General features: G+C 44.3%; 1 protein-coding gene and 1 long non-coding RNA gene across 7 annotated transcripts; both read right to left on the bottom strand.

The window, feature by feature from the left end:
* Nucleotides 1-115: 115 nt before the first annotated feature.
* On the bottom strand, nucleotides 116-4214 carry LOC125507419. Its single transcript, XM_048671999.1, has 5 exons — nucleotides 3997-4214; nucleotides 3231-3643; nucleotides 2596-2831; nucleotides 1110-1664; nucleotides 116-814 (listed from the first exon to the last, which is right to left on the bottom strand). The coding sequence occupies exons 2-5, from the start codon at nucleotides 3535-3537 to the stop codon at nucleotides 737-739; spliced, it is 1176 nt and encodes a 391-aa protein (XP_048527956.1). The 5' UTR covers nucleotides 3538-3643; nucleotides 3997-4214; the 3' UTR covers nucleotides 116-736.
* Nucleotides 4215-9601: 5387 nt separating this feature from the next.
* Nucleotides 9602-17175, bottom strand: LOC125507418. Of its 6 annotated transcripts, none has more exons than XR_007282914.1 (6): nucleotides 16826-17175; nucleotides 16479-16604; nucleotides 14874-15743; nucleotides 14415-14477; nucleotides 11201-11291; nucleotides 9602-10086 (listed from the first exon to the last, which is right to left on the bottom strand). It is a non-coding gene; the product is annotated as an uncharacterized LOC125507418 (long non-coding RNA). The 6 variants fall into 6 exon arrangements; XR_007282913.1 differs by having other exon boundaries at nucleotides 9602-10073; XR_007282915.1 differs by having other exon boundaries at nucleotides 9602-11291; nucleotides 14874-15110; nucleotides 15407-15743.
* Nucleotides 17176-26222: the final 9047 nt, after the last annotated feature.

Genomic DNA, 26222 nt, shown 5'->3' with positions numbered 1-26222 from the left:
GTATAATATTAACTTGAACATGGACAAGAGCATATTGGATCGCATGGAAATAATTATTCTAAGCATAAAGGAGTTAATTCTTATCCTCGAGAACAAATACAACTACTCAAACATAAAGAAGAGGGTCAAGTTACAAACTGGCATTGAGCCGGTAGTAGTCAGGCGCAGGGCGGAGTAGACGTCGTGTCAGACCGCGCGCGAGAGAGGGCACCCAATGAAGATGAGCTGCATGGACTCATCGGCTTGATCACAGAAGATGCAAGGTGGGCTATGAGGCAGGCCGTGCCGGGCCAGACGCTCGCTAGTCCAGCAACGGTCCAAAAGAGCCAGCCAGATGAAGAATTTGGCGCTGAGCGATGCCCAAGTCAACAAGTAATATGGATCAGAGAAAATACTAATTTCCATGATATTATATGTGCTCTGGATCATCTAATCTCCCGAGCGATTGGTACAACGTATGTGTCGTCAGAAGATCCCAACATCCACGTGCGTACGTGCAGACAAATGGGCATCACATAATATTCACATGGCCGATTTATTTGCTCTCCAGCCGACTGCTGCTGAGCCATGCATGTCTCCGCTTCAATACAGCGCAACTCGTGCGACGACATAAGGCCCTTCTATACGTATCTCCTGTGCGTGTGTCGCCTGCAGATCACCCCCACCTACATGCCATCTTCTATCCCTTCAAAAAAATAAACATGTCATCTTCCACCTCTACCCGTTCTTCCCGCCGTCATCCGCCCGCGCCGGGGCAGGCGCCTATCGCATCCTGGTCGTCGTGGGCATGCGCCGGCCCACGCTCGAGCCGGACCTTTAAATAAAAAGTACAGTCATACAAATAGATATTACATATTATTAATAAAATGATACAAATCTGAACCCACACAATTCTAATAGAGTTACGAGTAAAAAAAATACTCTCTCTATAAACAAATATAAGACGTCTTTACATTTGTTTACAAAGGTAGTACTCTGTAAACACTAAAGGTGGTACAATAATAGAAGAATGCACATTTTTGTGGATCTATTTATTTGTTTTCTGCCGCAACCCACGTACATTCAACAAGTAACACAACCAAAGTTCGAATACGAAACGAGTGATTTACCTTTGCAAGTTCGACCAAGTCACCTTCGCTGAGATACTCAAGCTCAAGCATGATTTGCTGATAGTCATGCCCATGCTTTTTTGCTTTGAATGAACAATGGTGATCAAGATCATTTTTACAACTATTCTGGCCTACCTTGAACTTCAAATACATCAAAGTATCCTTCTTTACAGCAATCACATATCTTCTTAAACCACATGACTCAACAACACTACCACGAAAGAGTTGAATCTCATGTAAACCATTCATTAGGAAAACACACGAACTGAGAGATAAATCAAATCCACACTGCACTTTCAATATGACAACATCTATTGTGGCCTCAAATGCCCAACGAACGAGGGCTAAAGTGATGTCAACCGCACCACAATCTCCATTAATCCGATGCGTGAATGGATACTCAGGTGTGACTAGATCATGGTACTCCATTGCACCATCAATTAGTTGTAGATCATCTTCTTGATTTCCTTTCTTGATCCTCATGTCAAACTCAACTAGAGCAGGGGCTACCATTGTGATGCCTCTCTTAGGGCCAGTCATCTCAATAAGAGAACCCTGTAAACCTATTATTATTTAGTAGCTCCTCATGGAAAGTAAGAAATATGTGAAGCATATGCTCTACGTTGTGTCAATTGACAAAGATCTCAAATAAATGATAGCATAAAATCAAAACCCTCCAAAATAAAATTATTTGAGATATTTTACCAACAAACATAATTTGACTGCATATAAAACATAACTTCGATAAATCACGCAAAGATAACTAACCACAAACTTGCATAACATATGCAAAGGAAAAAACACATCATTGTATAAGATCCTCAAAGCACATGCATTTGCATAAACGAATGCATATAGTGATACTCCCTCCGTTCCTTTTTAGTTTGCATATAAGTTTTTGTTCAAAGTCAAAGTATCTCCACTTTGACCAAATTTATAGAAAAAAGTATCAACACTCACAGTGCCAAATTAATATTATTAGATTCATTATGAAATGTAGTTTCATAGAATATATATTTGGTATTGTAGATGTTCATATATTTTAATATAAATTTGTCAAACTTTGCAAAGTTTGACTTGACACAAATCTAATACGCGGAGTAAAATGGACCGGAGGGAGTACAAATAAGATCATCAAAGTGGTGCCACCATCACCAACACCGCAAATGTTTGACCTCTTTGGTTGCAGGATTCAGAAAAGCGTTACACTAAGCACAAGATTAGAGTGTCACCCCATCTTCAGTACAAGAGACTGAAAGGATGTTTGATTGTGGACAGGAAAAGCATAGGAGTCTTCCTAAAAGGTAGAAGTGAATAGAATTTCAATAAACTATAGCGCAAATGAATCCCAAGAGAGAGAAAATCCTATGATTTCAACCCTATATCAAACAATAGAGGTAGGGGAACAACTCGAGCGGATATTGACTTGTATTATTAAATGAATGAAATATCAAATATAATTGCATATATATGTAAAAATGTGCACCTGTTCCACAATGATGGGATCATCTCTGCTACGATTGAAGACATAATTAAGCAATGAATCATGACAATCACGCACTGCTATATATCCATATAGTTGTACCAAGCCGATGTTGGTACTAGCTTTTTCCAATTTCAGCGAGAAAATCTGCATCATAGCAGTTGCAGAATGTACCATGCATCTATCCCTATCCGGGAAACAATTCATAGGATTTGAGAACATCATCGGCTCTAGTTGTGCTTCATGAAAAAAAATACATGTTATATTACAACAAATAATGTTTTATACAAACAATTTACACAAAAAAATTATAATTATGCTTCTCAATACATATTTGTGCAGTTTAGAAAGAAGAAGAATAATTTTTCTGAGTCATGGAAGTTGTTGGTGTATGAGTACAAGGGAAACTTATTTGTAGGACTAAAACTAGTGACAAGATCCTAATCATGTATGGTATATCGACAAATTTATATATCCAAATGAAGCATGATATTTTTTTGCTAATTCATAAATTCTTTATAACAATCCAGATATATATTGCATTTTTTAAAATACAAGAATTCATTTTAAATCAATCAACCAAACTATATAGCTGGTAAGCATCATAAAAATAAAATGGAACATGATAGATGACTTACTCTCATCACGTTGAGTAAGATGACATAGCTTTAGAAGACCATAGTTTATCTTGTATATAGAACCGTCCCGATGGGTGGTTTTCTTAAGGATGTTGCCTTCAGATACAGGATAAGAGGCATGGCTAACAAAGACTTGCTTTGTTCGCCCCTTCATCTCTGATCTATCCATTCCCTTGGTGATGTCAAATTGTTTGCCTTTGGTGGCATAGATGGAGGTGCAGAAATAATTACTGGCACAAGGGAGGACGCGGAGCCAATTTGGCCTGCCCCAATTATTAACTCCTTTTACTGCAATGCTGCTTGCCATGACAAAGGATGCATAAGCAGATCGGTCACCAAAGAGCAATCTTAGAATCCGGTCATTAATCCGTGTTAGTCTCAATCCAGATCCAAAAATCTCCAGCAGAATGGTCCTGACGAGAATAATCTACAGAAGGTCAAAACGCACCCTAAAAAAGGTCCAGATTATGGCATGAGTGGAGCATCCCGGTTTAGTCAACATTGCCCAGTAAATCTAGATTTTCCCAAATAGATAAAACATGACAGAAACTACAAATAACAATACGGAGATACAAAAGGTAGCAAACAGAAAAAAAAATCTCCTGATCATAATTTGATACAGTATTTACCACAAGAGTTAACAACAAAATGTCAGAATAGTCCTGCACATTCACACATGCAACTGAAAACAAAATCTCCAAATTTTCTATTTAAGCTCAACACTAAAGTATGACACATCGCGGTATGCTGAAGCCCTGAACCTCACCTGAACCCAAGGCGACAAGCCTGCAGCGCGGCGGCTGCCGCGGGGACTGGGCCGCCGGGGCAGGTGCGAGGCGGGAGAGCAGCAGCGGTGCCGGTGCGCGACAAGGGAGCGGGATCAGCAGGTAGCGGTGCCGGCGGCAGCAACCGATCAACCAAAGCGGCGGCCGCTGCTGAATTTCTTTCTCCAGACCCCGGACCGTGGGGAGCTCTGAGCTCTCTTTAGACCCTGTTAGCGCACAGCTGGGCCGGCCCATTAGCGCATTCCCATCGCTCGCCCGCTCGTCCCTCGTCCCTCGTCCCGATTGGCCGCTCGCTTTATCGCTGCTCGTTCAAGAAAAAACCAGCAAGCTAATGGTTTACGGGAAAAACCGACTCCCTCGGTTTTTATAGATTGATGAAAATTCACACCTTTTTTTAGGTTTACTGTGGTTACCCTTGGCCATGAAGTTTCCATGCCCTGCCATGGGCCTCGCCCCGTTGATCTACTCGATCGTGAGGACCCATTCGTTGCAACCATGCACGTTAAAAGCTTGCGGGAGAGAAAGGTGTACCAACTCTGTCCCTCCCGTCTCTATAATAAGTTCATTGTAAAATAAGAATATTCAAATCCATGATTTTTTTTAATTTCTGAATTTATAAAATTCGTGATCTTTTTTCCAGATCACGTATATTTTTGAATTGATGAACTTTTTCCGAATTCGTGTATATTTTTCAACCGTGATCTTTTTTAAATTTGTGAACCTTTTTTTTGATCCGCGTATATTTTTTAAACCACGGTTGGCCCGAATGGGGGTTCATCGTCGGCGACGGCCATGGAGGAGGAGAGCAGCATCAGCATGACGAGGAAAGGATAGACATTGTCAAACTGATAGTAACTCATGTTGTACTGATGCCTATTGACAATATAGTTGCAAGGTGGAGCTTGCCCATCAGTCAACCTAGCAAATAATAGAGACTACTGCAGCATGTTGATATCATTGTGAGAACCGGGCATGCCAAAGATAATGCGTCAAATTTAAATGCCATGTGTGATGCAGCTGCTTCAAGATGGTGGACTTCTTGCATGGCCCTGATGCAGAGAAAGAGGGAAAACACGGGGCCCCGGCGTGGTTTTGGGCGGGCCGGGAGTGTCGGAGTCCTACGTGATGATGGCCTGTATTACCGTGAAACCCCCCTAATTTGCTTCTGGTTTGCAGAGGACTAGTCCGTGAATCGATACGGGGCGGCGTTAGATGTCAAACTGCCTCTGAACAACACGGTCCAAACATTTACACGGATTTGAAGGTTCGCTTTGGAGATGCCCTACTAAACAGGACTGACTAGACACTCAGCTTGTCCACTAAAAAAAAGACACTCAGCTTGTATGTGTGCACGTGATCACACTATACGCACACCGCCGCAGCCTCACGTCTCAACTCAGCAACATGCATGAACCAACTGACGCGACGAAATAAACATGATAGACACTTACTCTTTCTGTCCCAAAATATAAGAACGTTTTTAACACTAGCATAGTATCAAAAACGTTTTTATATTCTGGAACAGAGAGAGTAGACAATAAGGTTAACTCTAATGGCATTGGACTAGCGATCGAGTGCTGAAGAGAAGAAAAAGATGGCTAGCTCTAGCTAACGATCGACCGGCGGGATCTAATCTATTCGCGTCCGCAGCTATCTCCCTCGTAGATCAACTTCCAAGTACATACAAAAGCATGCAACCCGTCTTCGCGCTTCTCCTGGTCGCTAACAATCCCACCCGCCTTAGAAGCGGCTTGACCCCAAGCCGGCTCACGTGGAAACTTCTGGCGAAGTGTCACTTTGTCTTCCTAGATAGCCATCTCTCCAGGCGCATCGCTCCATTTGACGAGTACTTGGATCAGGGAATCAGCGCACCGACGAACAACTCGTTGCTGAAGGATTTGTTCTGGATACTGGAACTGATCATCAGGAGCAGGGAGTAAAGAAATCACTTGACATCCCGGTGCAAGGACCTTGCGCAATAGTGAAACATGGAAGACCGGGTGCACATGACTGATAGGTGGTAGGGCTAATCTGTAGGCCACTTCACCCACGCTCCACCACTTCAAAGGGGCCATAAAACTTGAAAGCAAGCTTGTGGTTGGCACATGGCGCCACTGAAGACTGTAAATATGGCTGAAGTTTCAGAAAAAACGTCTCGCCCATATCAAACACACGTTCAGTGCGGTGCTTATCAGCTTGGATTTTCATATGCTGCTAAGCCCTCAATAAATGCTGACGGACAGAATCAAACACCACCTTGCGATCATCCAACCATTGTTGCACGTCCACAAACTGAATTACTGCATCCGAGGGGATACCAAAGTGACGAGGTGCATGCCCATACACAATCTCACAGGGAGTAGTACGTGTGGCAGAATGCCAGTTGGTGTTGTACCGGAACTCGCATAGGGGAATCCACTTAGCCCACTTAGTAGGATGAGCATTGACAAAGCATCGTAAGAAGCATTCCACCTGTTGATTAACTTGAGCAGAGCTCATTCGAAGTTGAGTACCAGACTTAGAGAACAATTCTTGCCAAAAGACACTAGTGAAGATACGATCTCTATCCGAGACAATAGATTGAGGCACACCATGCAGGCGATATACTGAATTGAGAAAGGTTTCAGCGACTGTTTCTGCTATGAATGGATGGTGCATGGGAACAAAATAACCATACTTGGAAAATTTATCGATGACCAGAGATGGTGGTAGCCCCTCGACGAAATCCATTGTCACCATATTCCAAGGAAGTTTGAGGACAGGTAATGGCTGCAACAGGTCAGGGTAGGCTACACGTTCAAGCTTTGCTTGCTGACAAATTAGGCAATGTTGCACATACTGTTTGATAAATCCCCTCATGTGTTTCCAGCGATAAACTTCTGATACGGCGATAAGTAACTGATAATCCCGAGTGTCCTCCACTGGGACTATCATGGAAAGCAGATACAATTTGCTTGTGCAACTCTGGAACATCACCCACCCAAACATAGTTCTCAGTACGAAGAATGCCAACTGTCAAAGTAAACTTACTATCAAAAGAGGAGCTGGTGGACAATTTCTGAAGTAACCCAGTGCAAAATTTATCGCCCACATAGCTCTGCATAATATCTTCAAGCCAAGCAGGTTGAGCTGAAGAGATAAGGTGCATTTCTGGTAACACATCAAGAGAGCTATGTGGTTTTCTGGAAAGTGAATCAGCAACACTGTTCTCAGCAACATTGTTGCCACTTGGTGTGCAAAGGTTGTTCAGACAAACTAGCCAAACTTCATTGGACAGTTCGGATTACAAACTGTGAAACCTGCAAATACTGTCTCCAGTGGTCAACAGCCAATAGGATTGCTAAGTATTCTTTTTCATACACAGAAAGAGTCTGGTTCCTAGGGCCCAGAGCTTTGCTAACATAAGCCAACGGATGCCCATTCTGCATAAGTACTGCCCCAATATCCACATCACAAGCGTCTGTTTCTATCATAAAAGTTGAAGAGAAATTAGGAAGAGCCGAAACAGGAGCTGTTACCAGGGCCTGCTTAAGTAGTGCAAAAGCTTGTTGTTCATTTGCTGTATAGCGGAATGGTACCCCTTTTTTCAACAGATTTGTCAAGGGTTTGCTCACAATCACGCAGTGACGAATGATCTTTCTGTAATAACCAGCCAGACCCAGAAAACCCCTAACCTCCTTAGCAGATACAGGAGTAGGCCAAACCTGAATAGCAAATTTTTTTGCTGGATCAGTAGAATTAAACCCCTTGTCCATTAATGATGTGCCCCAAATAAGCAACTTGTGTTTGAGCAAAACAACATTTAGACAGTTTCACTTGCCATTGAATTCAAATCTCTTGAGCTACAAGAGGAATTACAAGGGGGGAGGAGAGAGTCGCCTTCCTCAGGAAGACGAGCACACACACCAGCCACTAGCCGTTTCTCCTCTCCTACCTTCTCACCAACCCTCCACGCACATAAGTACTACGTCCTACTTGGCCCACTCCGGCCCAGCCAGCTTGGGCCGGCCTGACAGAAAGAAGATTAAGCTGCCGGGAAGAAGGCCTGCTGTATTGAGGCGCAGGCCGGAGGCGGGAAACGAACCAACCAACCAACCAACCGCCCTATATACCAAAACCCTGTGTAACCGCCACCGGCGGCAACACCCAAACTAGAGCCCAGCAACAACCTCGCCTGCGCCGCACAGGAAGACGATCGGCCTCCCTGCACGGCGATCAACCGCACGGAATAGGAGGAGGTGCGGCGGCGGAGCAAGCGCGAGCGGCTTCCCTGCACGCGGAGGAGGCGCATCGTCGGAGGAGCTCGTCGCGCCCGGCCTCACGCGGCGGCGCGTCAAGCCGGGAGGAAGCTTGTGACGCGCGGCGTCCGGGGAGCCCGCCGCGCCCGCCCTCGCGCGGCGGCGCGTCAAGCCCGGAGCAAGCTTGTGACGCGCGGCGTCCGAGAAGCCCGTCGCGCCCGCCCTCGCGCGGCGGCGCGTCAAGAGCCGGGAGCAAGCGCGCGACGCGCGGAGTCGGAGGAGCCTTTCGCGCCCGCCCTCGCGCGGCGGCGCGTCAAGCCGGAGGCAAGCGCGCGACGCGCGGAGTCGGAGGAGCCTTTCGCGCCCGCCCTCGCGCGGCGGCGCGTCAAGGGCCGGAGCAAGCGCGAGCAGCGCGCGGCTTCTGTGCACGGGGATCACCCGAGAGAGGGAGGACGCGCGGCTTCTGTGCACGGGGATCACCCGAGAGAGGGAGGACGCGCGGCGAGACCAGCGCGCGGGGATCAGGAGCGGCCGATCAGGCGCTCGCTCAGTTGCCAGGAACCGGAGGAGCGGACGATCAGCTGCAAGAAGGCAAGACCGGAGGGAGTTCCGCCATTGCTCAGCCATGGGTCGCAAGAAGAGGGAGAACCGGAGAGAACCCCCCGAGCAGAAGCAAGACCCAAGCCTGGCTGAGCTCCTCGCATCCCTGGACAGCGAGGTATAATACCTGCTGACCGATTTGTCTTTTGTCACTTTCTTCGATCATAGAGTGACTCGTGTTCATAATTGCTAATTTCTTGATCATAGCGGAACAATTCACCGCTTATTTCCTGTTTGTTCAATATAATCTCTCTCAGCAGACTCAAGATAGATAAGTTTAGTTGCTTTTTTTTTCTGTTTTTCTCATGGTTTCTTGTTCTGGGGCAGCTGTCAAACTTTGTGCGCTAGCCATTTCCAATAGGAAGATCAAATGACGCTGTTAAAATCTATCGTTTTGTTTTGTTTTGGCCAACCAAAACGATATGTGTTTCGGCTAGGAAAACCTGGGCGCTTCATTTAGCTGATGCGGTAGGAAAACCCAGCAAATACACTCAAAAATAGTGAAGGGGACGAGGGAATCCAGAACATACGACTTATAACTCAAAATTAGTGATTATGTACTTTGTTGCTCGCAATCTAGCTAGAATGTTCCTTTCAGAAAAAGAAAGAATTACAATTCAATGACTCAACATCTTTAACATTTCCATGGGTGTTACAAAAAAATTCTTACAAATAGAGCTGCAGATGAAATAGGCCAAATTTACTTCCAAGTATGCTGTAGGAAAAATAGTACCGATCGAGTCGCACATTCCATCCAAATCTTTAGCATGCCTGTTACAATAAATTTCTTACAAATACAAATACTGCCACTACAACAGTCCTTACAGAACCATGAAAATCTTGCTTTCTAAACTAATATAAGAGTGTTTAGAATACTAAAATAGTGATCTAAATGCTCTTATATTAGTTTACAGAGGGAGTACAATACTTACAAAATACTCTTTACAACTAACCAAGCCATGAAAAACAATGCGAATGTCACTCAGCAACTTCCTGTTACAGTGTTTTCTTTGAATTAACTCTTGCAATAAACCATCTCGAGTTTCTAATCCAAATCCATCAACAGATATACTCCCTCCATACCAAAATATAAGACGTTTTTGCAGTTCAAATTGAAATGCAAAAATGTCATATTTTGATAGAGAGGCAGTACATAACTTGCAAGTCTTCAATCCCCAAGCCACCTAGGACAAACATCAGCCCATCTAACTGTCATCCTCCTGCCACAACATCCTTCTCATAAAAAACTCAATTATTCAGAAGGCTCTATGGGCAAAGTAATCATTGACATCATAAAGGGAATATTACTCAGACAGGGTCAAGTAAGAATCAATTTACCACCATAGTCTAGAAAATTTCCTTGCTAGATTTCCGTGTTATATTCTCAGCTTTATTCCAATCATTATTCCTAGATTTAACAGTATTTACAGAAATCCCTAAATATTTAAAGAGGCAATGATCCAATATTGCAAGTAAAAATCTCCTTATATCTTTCTAGATCATTCCCAGCTTCACCAAAGCAACAAATATCACTCTTACGAGAAGTAATTTTTAAACCAGCTAAATGTTCAAACAGAATCAGAATTGATTTTAGATTTCTAGCATTTTTTTCTCCAGCCTCAGTTAAATCATCGCTAGACCTACTACTGAATTAGGCACTGCCCCTTTAATCTCTCCTTGAGAAATAGCTCTACAAGTTCTTGCAAGAAATTAATAGCAATATTGAATAAAATGGGGGACAGGGGGGCCCCTGTCTTAAACCTTTCTTAGTTTTAAAAAAGGACCCAACTGGTCATTAACTCTAACAGAAAACGTTACCACTTTGAACAATCTGTTCTATCCAGCAAACATAATCAGAAGGAAACACTTTCAGAAATAAATAAAAAATAGTAAGTTGGAGTCTTCGCCACAAACCAAAAATATGATTATTATATTAGCAGAAGTAAAAGCCAAATTCCTACTTTTTTCTAAACTGATTACTCCAACACATATCAAATATCGTAGAATGGTAAAAGTTATCTAATATTCAAAAGCATAATAAGCAAAAGTAAAGGTTAGTTGGAGTCTCGACTGAAAGGAACATATGCACTAAGATTGTTCATGATTAAGCAAATGCTAACATGGCATAGAAAATCAAAATGTATAGGTATAGGATATCGTGCACATAATTAGTTGTCTTTCTACATTTTGCATCTCAAAGAGGAATGAATTGTAACACACTAAAATGAAGGTCGGGCATTATGACAAACTCATCCATATGGTACTGTCAAAAAAAGTCCATATGGTTATTGACAAATCTATTTTTATGCAAATAACCTTAACCTTCATGCTATACAATTTAACCAACCTGGGACTACTGTTGTAAGCACCGACTCTCCAAATTATAAATGCATTCACTGATACTACAAGACTTGGCACTCAAACATAGCCAGCGCTCTCTGCGAAAAAACAATCATGGAGTTCTTGAGAATACTTTGCGCAAATTTATGCCACAACAAATTGCTATTGCTCTTTGACAGTAACAGCAGCACATATGATTACTCAACCAAAAAATACAGCAGCATATATGATGTAGTGTTCATTGTCCACCTTTTTCCTGCTAGGGTACATTGACTGATCTATTTTTTTAATTCCTGATTCATATTTAGGATGTGCTGCTTTTGGATATTAGCGGCCCCCCTAAAGTGGTACAGGCTAACTACAAGAAGTATGTCCAATCAGCGAGGTGGTGGAACTATAAGAAAGGCATCCGAGTGGATGTGACTCGACTCTTCCGCAGAAAAAAACACGTCTTCACCACTCCAGAGAAGGGCACGTGTTGCACAGTGGTCAAGTATAAAAAAGATACAATCACATTTATTAAGCAAGGTCGATACTGGTGGGTGAAAGCCTACTGCATTGATGGTAAGGTGCATGAGCTGAAACCGGACCGTGACCAGAAGAACTACATAGAGTGCTCGGACCACACAGTCCTTTCCTTTGGAGGTAACCACTATGATATATGCAATGGTGACCCTGGAGGGTCGCTTACAGGTTTGCGTTACCTAAGAAAGGCATTCACCTCCATCATCGAGGGTGGGGAGCGCATAGACCCCAAGTTCGTAGGTCTTTTTGTTGTTTATCTGGGAGAAGGTCCAAGGTTTGAGATAGTTTTTCAAGCACTGTACATGAACATTCCCAGCCAAATTCTATGCGCCTCGACTATTTTATTCCATGGATGAATGAGCTCGTGCGCAAGTGGAACAAGCTGAGCGAATATGCCATGAAGTACATGCACTGTCTTCGCGAAGGATTGGAGCTCCCAGAGTTAGACCAAGGCATTGCTTTTCCAGGGATGGACTCTATTGAGAAAGTTCTTGAGTTGGTGAAGATTCTACAGTTAGATGCTTACAATGATGGTATTTTCAGTCATGAAAAAGCGCAAGAGCCAGATGTATGGCGTGCACGTGATGAGTCATTTGCTAGAAAGGAAAAGGATACACACTGCAAAAAGAAACATGGAAAAGGTGCACCTCCTCCTGAGGATTCTTTTGTACCTATGGATGACGGTCTGTTTCATATGTTGAATGTCAATGGGAAGGTGGAAAGTTTATTTACAGAGCAGCCCCCTGGTCCTGAACTGAAACTGGGTCAAGGGCATGGGCGGTTTTCAAATAAAGCAAAAGTTAGTTCTCCAAGCTGCTACGCTAGAAGGAAGATGAGCACCCAAGCATGGGACAACAAGGTGTGTGTAAAATGTTAAAACAGCACTCAGAGCTATATCTTTTGCATATCCATATTGTATAATCTTCTCAAAACGTTTTATTGCAGATTCTTCATCTGAAAAGGTCTATTTTGGATATGCCAATGGACAAATTGCTGCATACCACCTTGGCGAGAAGACAAGTGCAAATGCCCATGAGGCTTCATGTCAGCATCATAAATACCTCAAAAAATGAAAAGTTCTTTACAAAAACGACTACATGGACAACCCAGAAGTGCTGTCCTTATCGTTACCTCCCCAAAGACAATATAAAGGTTTGTAAAAAGTTGTTTTAGTTTGAATGCTCTATTATTCACTTTATAATATCTTTGCACCTCTTAATTGCAGGTTTTGGGTATTGGAGGAACTGCGGAATTTATAGGTGAAAGAATTATACAAACCAGAATGGTCAACAAAAGAATGGCCATGCTCAGGCCTTTGATTCTCGGTATGCACATGGTGCAGACCTGCCCGCGGTGGCCAGGAATGTTTCGAGCTGCTAACAGCAAAGGACACAATGTTTTGCATCGGTTTATTCTAAGCCCGCAGAGTCCTGCACAAGGTGAAGTTGGGAGGTAATCTCTCTTATTCCAAAATTTTGACTTTACACTGAAATAAGCACCAAGGTGGACAAAGTGGCCAGTGTCTTCTCCATATTCTCTTGCCTGATTAATGGCTACACACTGATGTTTTTCTTCAAGCAATGCCATAAATTTCTGTTTAGATGTTGGCAAGTTTGTGTTATTTATTGTTTTGTAAAACTGGTTGTAGATATCAACCCTAGGTTTTCTGTTTATTCTAGTTCCCAGGAACAGATTCAGACTTTTAAAATATGAGCTATGCAACACTCCTCCAATTTATGATGTTCTACTGCTCTGCCTTGCACTCTGACTCAGATTTGTAGTGCTACATGCCTACATCATAAAGTCTAGTTGGCCATAAGTCTCTGTTTAGATGCTGGCAAGTTTGCCTTATTTTTCGTTATGTAAAAATGGTTGTAGATATCAACCATAGGTTTTCTGTTTATTCTAGTTCCCAGGAACAGATTCAGACTTTTAAAATATGAGCCATGCAACACTCCTCCAATTTATGATGTTATACTGCTCTGCCTTCCTCTGTGACTCAGATTTAATTGCTCTTGCTCAGCCTTGGATTTTGCTCTGCTCAATGCTTGCACGGTCACACCTCATGCTAGCTACTAATAATAATTTCTGCAGGTTATGGCTGAGCTGCAAGGAGAAGCTGCAGAATATGGCTTCTGGCAAGATTTGCAGCACAAGGATATAATCGAATGCAAGTTGTGCAAGAAAATGCCCCAAGGAAACTGTGGAAATTAGGAAAGAGATGCTCGAGTTACTGAACCACAATTCAAGAAAGAAAATGCCCCAAGGAAACTGTGAATATATTGACTATTGCCAGTATAGATTATCTGGACCATGTACTTCTGGTGACACTGTTACTCTCGACGTAAATTTCTGTTCCAGAACAGCATGCAAATGCTAAAGACCAACTTGATGATTTGCTTGGTTTTATGCAGAGGGGATGCTGGGAGAGTTTTGTTTTCATTTCTCTGGTCAGAGTTTATGTGGTTAGATAATTAGTGAAGACTATTTTGACATTTCCAAGCGAGATTTACATATTGGGTGAAACATAAGAAATTTATCCTAAATGATAATAAGATTACAGAACCAGAAGGAATTCAAATGAAAAGTGGCATCTGAACCATAAGGTATTTAAATTATACCACAGACTAAATTGCAGTTGCATGCATAAAATCTGCACTAATTAGTAAACCATGCAAGTTAAATTCAGAACATACCATCTGAAGTCGAGTGCCTGTAGTTAGATACATCGTTTGTTGATTGCCTTGGCCTCCAAATTTCTAGTATTAGAAACAAAATCAAATAAGTAATAGCTGTATTACAAAATGTTCACGTTGAATCAGCCTAGTGGAATTAGAGCATATGATGTCATTAACATTCTAGATGACTTTGCTAAAAAAAATCATTTTGCAAGGATTTGAATAAACCCATGAGGGGCTGCCAGCTTTGTTCCTCGGGTGAGGATCGAAATGCACCGTATAACTAAGACAAACACCATTTTAACTTATAGTAGCCTTATACCATAATTATCATAGCATGCAAACTTGGTAGAGAACATAAAAATTATAAACAGTAAACCATTCATGCTACCACCAAAACCATGATAAATTCCGAAAGAAGATCATGTCAAACATAAGGAGGCAAAGCATCAAAGAGGGAAATAGGGAAGAACTCACCAGTGCAGAGTCAACGAGACAATTACATCCCGCTTACGTGCAGCGGCGTCAGGGGTAGAACTGCGGCCATCCCCGAAGTGAAGAAAAGAAGAGGATATTGCCACAGCATTTAGTGACACTGATGGGTGGCCTCCCTATTAACAGCTGCAGTGGCCACAAAGTGGGGCGGTCTTCTTTAGAACACCATACTAAACCACTAATGCATACAGACCCTTGCCGGCAACATGGGAGGTGGATCTGTAAGAGAATCAACAATATGGCAAGAAGAAGGGTATGTGTCCTAATTGCTCACAATTTAATCTGTACAAGAATCAACAATATGACAGGCGACTTGATCTTATTGTGACAGAGGAGTACGCATCTCTAGATTCTTATCACCATGTCTCAGTCCTAAAGAAGCAATAGGGTAGAGTAACCATTTACTTGCAATTTCCATGTCATTCTTTGTAAATGTTATACTACATGGCACATGCCCATGTCAAAAGGGGAAATCATATATTCATATGCAACTCAATGATCATATGGTACAAAACCTGCATCCTGTAAAAGAATCCCCAGCCTAATCAAAGATGGCAATTGAACACCCCATGGTTGTATTTCACGCCATGCAAGAATTTCTCTGCAAGTAATTCATATCAAAGAGATAATAGAACAATCTGAGTGGACACGGAAATGCATACATTACAATGGGAAAAGCTGAAGCTGAGTCATCCAAGTATGGAGCAGATTGAACACCCTCAGAAACAGTCAACTACAGCTCACGCTTCCACTTCGCATCAGTCAGTCTGCATTTGATGGACCTGGAGGTTTCTCCCTGGGATGCTTTGATCCATAGTGATCTATCAACTGCCTCTCGTTAGCCTGTTGTGCCTGCACACATAGAAGATGTTACATTAAGTTGACACTGCATCAATCATGAGGAACATGTATCCATGTAAAGCTAACTATACACTAGTATATCCGGTTATGCTTGCACACAGTTTTCAACTTGATTCACATCAACATGAACCCAAGCAAAATATTCCACGAATTTCTTCATGAAATCCAGACCATGTGACCATCTCTAAAAAAGAAATCATATGTAACTCAACAAGCATATGCCAGCACAGTTGCATCCTAACAATGATCATAAGGTACATAAAAACAGAAGCCCAGAGCCGAGACCTAAGCAAAGATGGCAATTGGACGCCCTAAGTAGTTAATATTGATAATACTTCATGCCACAAAAGAATTTATCTGGCAATGATTCATATCAAAGAGATGATATAGAACTAACTGAGTGTGCACACACATGAACTCAAGCATAATATTGTACGGCTTTCTTTATAAAATTTAGACTATATGACGCATCTCGGAAAGCATATGCTAGTGCAGTCGCTTGGTGGCAATATATGACCAAGTTCACTTACATATATTCTCCCTCCGTCCCAAAATAAGTGTCTCAACTTTAGTACAAAGTTAAGACACTTATTTTGGGACGGAGGGAGTAGTTTATTTACTTGTACATCATGATAGTGCAGTGGCAACCGCAAAAACTCAGTTAGAATTTCATAAAGAAGAAAGCGGACAGAAATAAAGAGGCATTCCTTTGGTGAAAGAATGTACCTTAACATATGTTCATCTGGATCTCTCCTCTTGACCAGAGGCTGGCCCAAGGATGCTGCCGGTGCATTCATGGAGAGTCACACCTAACAGCAATCGCAGCGACGGGGAGAACCCCGTTAGAGCAACCTGCGAAAAACAAAATTGCAACCCTTATACAACAACGAATAGTAGAGCAAGCAAACTACATCCCATAATAAACAAATAAAAGAAGCAATTTTGAAAATAAAAGTCTGCAACGATCCACATGGAGAAGCAATTTGTCCGATGAGAATAACCAGGGGATCCACCAGCCCAAATCGCAGGGGGGTGGGGGGGGGGCAAAGAGGGGTTGGGGAAAGATGAGCTACCACATGGAAAAGTTCATCCTTTGATGGGGGTAACTGCGAGTGTGGACGAGACCGAGATTTGCTGCAGAGCAAGGATGCGGGGGTGAGCTTCTGCCGGCCGGGGCGACCCACGACATGCCCCTGCATGGTCCTGCCGGCCGCCGGGCTTCCGGTTGTGCGGTGCAGCACAGGCCAGCGCGCGGGAGGGGTATCCAGCAGCGCCGTCGAGCCGCAAAGGCGCCGACCATTGCTGAAGCGGAGGCGGAGGTCGAGGCGGCTAGGGTTTGCGGGTCGGTCGTGGCTGGTGGGGCGGGTGCGCGTGGGCGATTGGATGACTTGTTTTCCTTGGCTGAGAATGGAAAGAGAGTGAAGGAAGGACGTGGCCTTTTTTTCCGAAGAATCCAGTGAAAAATAGCATTCGGTGAAAATCTGAAAACTTGCCTCGTGCACCATTGGATCTGCAAGGAACGGCTCCCGCTGGAACTCCAACCAACCAGTTCAATACATCTCCGATAGAAGATGTAGATGCAAAAATAACTAACTTTCACATCTTCACGGTCCAAAAACCTCTCTCCAACAGATATGAGATGAAAAAAAATGTACATCTCCATCTTCCGAAGACGTAACATACAACACCTGGTGTTGCAAATTTACATCTTCACGTATAGGAGATATAAGAACGCCAGTCGTGCGCTAACCGCCCAACAGCCTTCAGCCGGCTTCCGCGCGACCACCGCCCGCCACCGCCATGGCCGATGCCGATGACCTCGTCGCCTCCTTCGCCGTCGCTGGTCTGACCCACCTCGCTGTAGCCACCGTCGGCACAACCACGGTCCCCAATTTTGGTCTCCGCCTCCATGTAGCTGCCCGGATTTGCCTCACCTCGGCCGGTCGTCGTCGCGCTGAAGCCGCCTGCGAAGAAGCAGCGGGACGCCAAGCCACGCGATGGAGGCGTGAAGCGGCCGGCGGCGGGGGGGGGGGGGGAGAGGGGGCGTAACCCGGCGGCGAACTAATCTCAGCCGGCCAAAATTTCGAAGCCAGACGCGGCCGCGGAGGGCGATTGGCTGCAGCCAGCGGCCGTGGCTTCCTCCTCCGGCCAAAGAGGCCCTCCTCCACCTCTGTCGCCGCTCCTCCTTCTCTCTCCGCCTCGAATTGCAAATGCACCGCCGCTGCTCCGCCGCCCCGATTTGCCACCCCAGCCGCCCCCTCCGACGCTCCTCCCCGTCGCCTCAATTAGGTCGTCGCCCACTAGTTTTTACATCTCCACTTTGCATTATCTATTGGAATCGCTCTTTTACATCTTCAATATACATCATCTGTTGGAGTTACCTCTTTTTTGGAGATGTAAAAATCACTTTTTGGAGATGTAAATTTTTACATCTCCTGTTTTACATTTCCAAATCGCCGACCCTCAAACCGCTTGCAATCGTCCGGACAACACGGTCTGGACGTGTTGTGCGATCCAACGCGGGCCTATGTCGGTCCACCAAGCGGCCCAGATGCACTTTCTCCCACAAAGTGGAGACAAAGTGGGGTGGGGGTTGCGGGAGTCCGGGCAGCAGTCATATAGGACTCTGACATTCGAGGCCCACTAAATCCCCTTCCCGTACTCATTTCATTCCACTTCGCCCCTTCCCCTCCCCCTTACTTTGCATTCGCACCCTCTACCTCTGTTGTCGTCGTTGTACCTCTTCGGCCGCCACAGAGGCATTGTCAGATGTCCGCAACCAGGACCGACGTGCTTGCTCGCCTTTACGACAACGATGTCCACCGTGGAGCCGTTTGTACCCAGGTACACTCCCCTTATCGATGACCTCCATGGCGGGCACCACGTTTGGCAGGTATTCGGTCAAATGCCATTTAGCTTAATTTTGGATGCCATGTCATTCTTTCAGAGTACGAACACTACAAAAAAATACACTTCCGTGATGATACATGTTTGTCACAGTAGGTCATTTTTTTGTCATGCATGTACATCCATGACGATTTTATGACAGAATCAAGATAGTCATACATGTGCTGTCGTAGAAGTGTTCCATGAAATTACCAAAATTATCATCACGCAAGTGTCCACTTCCAGGACGATAAATGGTGCGTCATGGAAATGCTTTCGTCATGGGTAACCGACACGTGGCATCCACAATAACGGGTCGCCGTTAAGCTATCGGGTTCCGGTTTGGATCCGATAATCTGTTAACAGCCCGGACCAATGGGGATTTTCCACGTGTAAAATCATCATTGGCTGGAGGAAACACGTGTCTGCTCCTCGGTGGGCCAGATGTCATCCGTCCAATGGAGGAGACATGCCTATGATACGTCGACACGTGGCAGGGCCCAACAGAGGCCCATATAGGTTAAAAAGGCTGGCTCAGTCAAAGGCCCATAGTACTTACTCAGGTACTAGTGGGCCAGCCCAATAACGACCTGTTTAAACATGGCCCATTTGCGGCCCGAAGCCAGATCTGGCCCGTTAATTGTTCGCCGAATATTTGGGCCCAATTACGGCCCAGTGACTTTCGGCCTGTTAGAGGCCCGATGTAGACATGGCCCCATTTCAGCCCGGTGTGTCTTTCGGCCTGGGAATGGCCCGTGCTGCCCATGGGCCATATATGGTTCGACGCGACATCCGGCCCACTAACTCCCCGTGATAAAGGTGGCAACAGTTCAGCCCAACGTGACTTTGGGCCTGTTAAAAGGCCTGTCGTATAATTCGGCCCGTTGATGCATGTACTAAGCTTTCGGCCTCTTAAAGGCTCATGATATCAGTGGGCCAACTAAGGCCCGAGATATGTTTCGGCATGGTAATGGCCTGTCATATAACTAGGCCAAAAAAGTCCTGGTCTACATTTCAGCCTGCTGAAGGTCCGTCGACGACTAGTGAAAATTGAGGCCTAACATGCATTTCGTCCTGCTTAAGGCCCATGGTTTCTTCTGGGCCGTAACAGGCCAGCAGAATATTTAGCCTGTTAATGGTCCAAAGCTACATGGGCCCAACTAAGCGCTGGGTCCACTAAAGGCCCAACTAAAATTTGGGCCGAATATAGGCCCGAGTAAGTTGTGGGCCTGACGCAAAGTGTGAAGGCCCCAATGGACTTTCATGCCCAAGAAAGTTGCAGGCCGACCCAATTATGGCCTGCTAAAAAGCAGGCCCGTTAGAGGCGAATGTTTCGGCCCGGTCGACTACATCAGTTTTTTTCAGATAGCGAATGATGGCAGTAACTAGTAGGAATTAAGAACAAACCTACTCTATACAATAAATAAATTACGGCATGGTAACTTAGAATAAACCTACACTATACAATAAATGATTTATGTTATAATACATCCACTTGGCATTGAATTTTGCCACCGGTGATCATAAAGCGCAACGAAGAAGCAGATTACAAAAACTAGGCACCATTGGAGCGTAACAAAATAATACTGAACCAAGACCACTTCCAAGACATTTCAAGAAAGGTTAGCCTTGCGCGGCAACTGTTGCGCAAGCTGCTGAGCAAGGCTGTGAGACCAGCCTAGCATGTCGGTCATAGCTTCCAGGTGTAGCTGTTTAGCAATGAGGTTCTCATTGGTGTTCTCCACAATCTTTCTTAGAGATAGGACTTCAAGTCGAAGTTGAGTTGCAGAATGCCTTTCTGCTAGAACTTGGGACTGAATAAGTCAAATTGATTCAGACATCGAATTATGTGAGCTTGTCTGACTGCTAGTCTCAAGTAACTTGAACACTGCATCAAGACAAGACTTTGGGGTTGTCTCGCTATCTTCAAGATGTTTTGCCTTCTTTGCTGCAATATATGTTGGGTTTGTTTCACAGCCTTCAGCAGATTTGTGCATGCCATCAAGCATATCACCCTGAAACAAACAAAGAGATGACATGTTTTGCACGTGTATAAACAAAGATGATAACTGTGTTGTCAATTCCATCGAATTTCAAATTAGAAAATAAAGAGTAAGTTCAACATATCAATAGCATAATTTGGCATTGTTCATAATGCGGGGAGCTTCACCACACTACTGGATTACCATATCAATGTTGGAAATATGCCCTAGAGGCAATAATAAATTAGTTATTATTATTATATTTCATTGTTCATGATAATCGTTTATTATCCATGCTAGAATTGTATTGATAGGAAACTCAGATACATGTGTGGATACATAGACAACACCATGTCCCTAGTAAGCCTCTGGTTGACTAGCTCGTTGGTCAATAGATGGTTACGGTTTCCTGACCATGGGCATTGGATGTCGTTGATAACGGGATCACATCATTAGGAGAATGATGTGATGGACAAGACCCAATCCTAAGCCTAGCACAAGATCGTGTAGTTCGTTTGCTAAAGCTTTTCTAATGTCAAGTATCATTTCCTTAGACCATGAGATTGTGCAACTCCCGGATACCGTAGGAGTGCTTTGGGTGTGCCAAACGTCACAACGTAACTAGGTGGCTATAAAGGTTCACTACAGGTATCTCCGAAAGTGTCTGTTGGGTTGGCACGAATCGAGACTGGGATTTGTCACTCCGTGTAAACGGAGAGGTATCTCTGGGCCCACTCGGTAGGACATCATCATAATGTGCACAATGTGACCAAGGAGTTGATCACGGGATGATGTGTTACGGAACGAGTAAAGAGACTTGCCAGTAATGAGATTGAACAAGGTATCGGGATACCGACGATCGAATCTCAGGCAAGTACAATACCACTGGACAAAGGGAATTGAATACGGGATTGATTGAATCCTCGACATCGTGGTTCATCCGATGAGATCATCGTGGAACATGTGGGAGCCAACATGGGTATCCAGATCCCGCTGTTGGTTATTAACCGGAGAGTTGTCTCGGCCATGTCTACATGGTTCCCGAACCCGTAGGGTCTACACACTTAAGGTTCGATGACGCTAGGGTTATTAGGAAGACTTGTATGCGATTACCGAATGTTGTTTGGAGTCCCGGATGAGATCCCGGACGTCACGAGGAGTTCCGGAATGGTCCGGAGGTAAATATTTATATATGCAAAGTTGTTGTTCGGGTTCCGGGAAAAGTTCGGTCTTTTCCGGTATTGTACCGGGAAGCTTCCGGAAGCTTCCGGAGGATTCCGGAGGGGTCCGGAGGTTCGAAAAATGTTCCACCACGTCCAATACAGTAGCATGGGCTGTAGGGGGCGCCCTAACCTTAATGGGCCAAGGGCACCAGCCCCCCAAGGCCCATGCGCATGGGAGAGGGGAAACCTTAAGGGGAAGGGCCTCCACTTGACTTGGGAGGCACTCCTCCCCCCCTTGGCCGCCGCCCCAACCCTAGATGGGATCTAGGGGGGCGCCCCCCTCTCTCCCCACCTATAAATAGTGGAGGGGTGGGAGGGTAGCCACACCCATGAACCTGGCGAAGCCCCTCCCCTCCAATACCTCTCCTCCTCCGCGTGAGCTTGGCGAAGCCCTGCCGGAGAACTGCCACTCCATCACCACCACGCCGTCATGCTGCTGTTGGACTCTCTTCCTCAACCTCTCCCTTCTCCTTGCTGGATCAAGGCGTGGGAGACGTCTCCGTTCCGTACGTGTGTTGAACGCGGAGGTGCCGTCCGTTCGGCGCTCGGGCATCGGTGATTTGGATCACGACGAGTACAACTCCATCAACCCCATTCTCTTGAATGCTTCCGCTCGCGATCTACAAGGGTATGTAGATGCACTCCTCTCTCTCGTTGCTAGAAGACTCCATAGATTGATCTTGGTGATGCGTAGAAAATTTTAAAATTCTGCGACATTCCCCCAACAGTGGCATCATGAGCTAGGTCTATGCGTAGTTTCTATGCACGAGTAGAACACAAAGCAGTTGTGGGCGTTGATATTGTCAATTTACTTGCCGTTACTAGTCTTATCTTGATTCGGCGGCATCATGGGATGAAGCGGCCCGGACCGACCTTACACGTACTCTTACGTGAGACTGGTTCCACCGACTGACATGCACTAGTTGCATAAGGTGGCTAGCGGGTGTCTGTCTCTCCCACTTTAGTCGGATCGGATTTGATGAAAAGGGTCCTTATGAAGGGTAAATAGAAATTGGCATATCACATTGTGGTTTTCGCGTAGGTAAGAAACGTTCTTGCTAGAAACCTATAGCAGCGACGTAAAAACTTGCAACAACAATTAGAGGACGTCTAACTTGTTTTTGCAGCATATGCCTTGTGATGTGATATGGCCAAAAGGATGTGATGAATGATATATGTGATGTATGAGATTGATCATGTTCTTGTAATAGGAATCACGACTTGCATGTCGATGAGTATGACAACCGGCAGGAGCCATAGGAGTTGTCTTAATTTATTTATGACCTGCGTGTCAACATAAACATCATGTAGTTACTTTACTTTATTGCTAAAGCGTTAGCCATAGTAGTAGAAGTAATAGATGACGAGACAACTTCAAGAAGACACGATGATGGAGATCATGATGATGGAGATCATGGTGTCATGCCGGTGACAACGATGATCACGGAGCCCCGAAGATGGAGATCAAAAGGAGCAAAATGATATTGGCCATATCATGTCACTATTTGATTGCATGTGATGTTTATCATGTTTTACATCTTATTTGCTTAGAACGACGGTAGCTTAAATAAGATGATCCCTCGTAATAATTTCAAGAAAGTGTTTCCCCTAACTGTGCACCGTTGCGAAGGTTCGTTGTTTTGAAGCACCACGTGATGATCGGGTGTGATAGATTCTAACGTTCGAATACAACGGGTGTAAGCCAGATTTACACACGCAATACACTTAGGTTGACTTGACGAGCCTAGCATGTACAGACATGGCCTCGGAACACGGAAGACCGAAAGGTCGAACATGAGTCGTATAGAAGATACGATCAACATGAGATGTTCACCGTTGATGACTAGTCCGTCTCACGTGATGATCGGACACGGCCTAGTCGATTCGGATCATGTTTCACTTAGATGACTAGAGGGATGTCTATCTGAGTGGGAGTTCATTAAATAATTTGATTAGATGAACTCAATTATCATGAACATAGTCTAAATTGTCTTTGCAAATATGTTGTAGATGAATAGCTCACGTTGTAGCTCCCTGTTTCAATACGTTCCTAGAGAAAGACTAAGTTGAAAGATATTGTAAGCAATGATATGGACTGGGTCCGTAGTCCGAGGAGTGTCCTCACTGCTACACAGAAGGCTTACGTCTTTGATGCACCGCTCGATGTGCAAACCCCTATAACGTCGTCTGTGAATGTTGTGAACACCTGACAGACACGTCCTGATGACTACTTGATAGTTTAGTGCACCATACTTCACGGCTTAGAATCGGGATTGCAATGACGTTTTGAAATGCCATAGAACATATGAGATGTTCCAAGAGCTGAAATTGGGATTTCAGGCTCATGCCCGTGTTGAGAGGTATGAGACCTCTGACAAGTTCCTTGCCTACAAGATGGAAGAGAATAGCTCAGCTAGTGAGCATGTGCTCAGAATGTCTGGGTGCTACAATCACTTGAATCAAGTGGGAGTTAAACTTCCAGATAAGATAGTGATTGATAGAGTTCTCTAGACACTATCACTCAGCTGCTAGATCTTTGTGATGAACTATGACATGCAAGGGATGGAGATGATCCCGGAGCTATTTGCGGTACTTAAGACCGCAAAAGTAGAAATCAAGAAGGAGCATCAAGTGTTGATGGTTAACAAGACCACTGGTTTCAAGAAGGGCAAGGGCTAGAAGGGAAACTTCATGGATGGCAAACCAGTTGCCGCTCCAGTGAAGGAACCCAAGGTTGAACCCAAACCCGAGACTAAGTGCTTCTATTGTAAGGGGAATGGTCACTGGTAGCGGAATTACCCCAAATGCATGGTAGATAAGAAGGCTGGCAACTTCAAAGTATATACATGTTATTAATGTGTACCTCACTAGTACTCCTGGTAGCACCTGGGTATTGGATACCGGTTCAGTTACTATTATTGGTGACTTGAAGCAAAAGCTACGGACTAAACGGAGACTGGCTAAGGGCGAGGTGACGATGTGTGTTGGAAGCGTTTCCAAAGTTGATGAGATCACCATCGCACGCTCCATCTACCTTCGGGATTAGTATTGAACCTAGATAAATGTTATCAGGTGTCTAGGTTGAGCATGAATATGATTAGATCATGTTCATTGCAATAAGGTCATTCATTTAAGTTAAAGAATAATGGTTATTCTGTTTACATGAATGATACCTTTCATGGTCATGCACCCTATGTGAATGGTTCATTGAATCTTGGTCGTGGTAATACACATGTTCACGCCAAAAGATGTAGAGTTAATAATGATAGTACCACTTTCTCGTGGCACTGCCGCTTAGGTCAGATTGGCGTAAGATGCATGAAGAAACTCCATGTCGATGGATGTTTGGAGTCACTTGATTTTGAATCACTTGACACATGCGAGCCATGCCTCATGGGCAGGATGACTAAGACCCCGTTTTCAGGTACAATGAAACAGGCAAGTGACTTGTTGGAAATCATGCATGCTGATGCGTGTGATCCAATGAGAATTGAAGCGTGCGGTGGATATCGCTATTTTCTCATCTTCACTGACGATTTGGGTAGATATAGGTATATCTACTTAATGAAGCACAAGTCTGAAACGTTTGAAAAGTTCAAGCGATTTCAGAGTGAAGTTAAGAATCATCATAACAATAAGATCATGTTCCTACAATCTGATCAAAAGGGGATTTTCTGAGTTATGAGTTTGGCAAATCACTTAAGACATTGTGGAATTGTTTCACAGTTGAAGCCACCTGGAACACCACAGTTGTAATGGTGTGTCCAGACGTCGTAATCGAACCTTATGAGATATGGTGCGATCTATGATGTCTCTTACCGATCTACCGTTTTTCATTTTGAGGTTATGTGTTAGAGACAACTGCATTCACTTTAGATAGGACACCATCTAAGTCCGTTGAGACGATGTCATATGAACATTGGTTTGGCAAGAAACCAAAGCCGTCGTTTCTTAATGTTTGGGGATGCGATGCTTAGGGCTTCAGCCGGAAAAGCTCGAACCCAAAGCGGACAAATACATCTTAATAGGATACCCAAAGGTAACAGTTGGGTATACCTTCTATCTCAGATCCAAGGGCAAAAATGTTTGTCGCCAAGAACGGGTCCTTTCTCGAGAAGGAGTTTCTCTCGAAAGAATTGAGTGGGAGGAAGATAGAACTTGATGAGGTTGTCGAACCTTTACTTCAACCAGAGAGTGATGCAACACAGAAAGATGTTTCCTGTGGCACCTACATCTGTTGAATAGGAAGTTAATGATAGTGATCATGAAGCTTCGGATCAAGTTGCTATCGAACCTCATAGGTCGACAAGGATATGTACTACTCCTGAGTGGTACGGTAATCCTGTCTTAGATATCATGTTGTGATAGGGGCAAAGGTG

The sequence above is a fragment of the Triticum urartu genome, chromosome 5 (genome assembly GCF_003073215.2).
Source record: "Triticum urartu cultivar G1812 chromosome 5, Tu2.1, whole genome shotgun sequence".
Lineage (NCBI taxonomy): Eukaryota > Viridiplantae > Streptophyta > Magnoliopsida > Poales > Poaceae > Triticum > Triticum urartu.
The sequence above is the reverse complement of the archived record's forward strand: the minus strand, read 5'-3'. Positions and strand labels throughout refer to the sequence as shown.

What these genes read in the sequence shown, in the direction of transcription:
- LOC125507419 (XM_048671999.1), bottom strand. Translation starts at nt 3,537, where the DNA reads ATGGCAAGCAGCATTGCAGTAAAAGGAGTTAATAATTGGGGCAGGCCA. An exon ending in TCTTACTCAACGTGATGAGA is followed by an intron (nt 2,832 to 3,230) that starts GTAAGTCATCTA and finishes TTTTTCATGAAG; the next exon opens with CACAACTAGAGCCGATGATG. An exon ending in ACTTGGTCGAACTTGCAAAG is followed by an intron (nt 815 to 1,109) that starts GTAAATCACTCG and finishes TTTTATTTAAAG; the next exon opens with GTCCGGCTCGAGCGTGGGCC.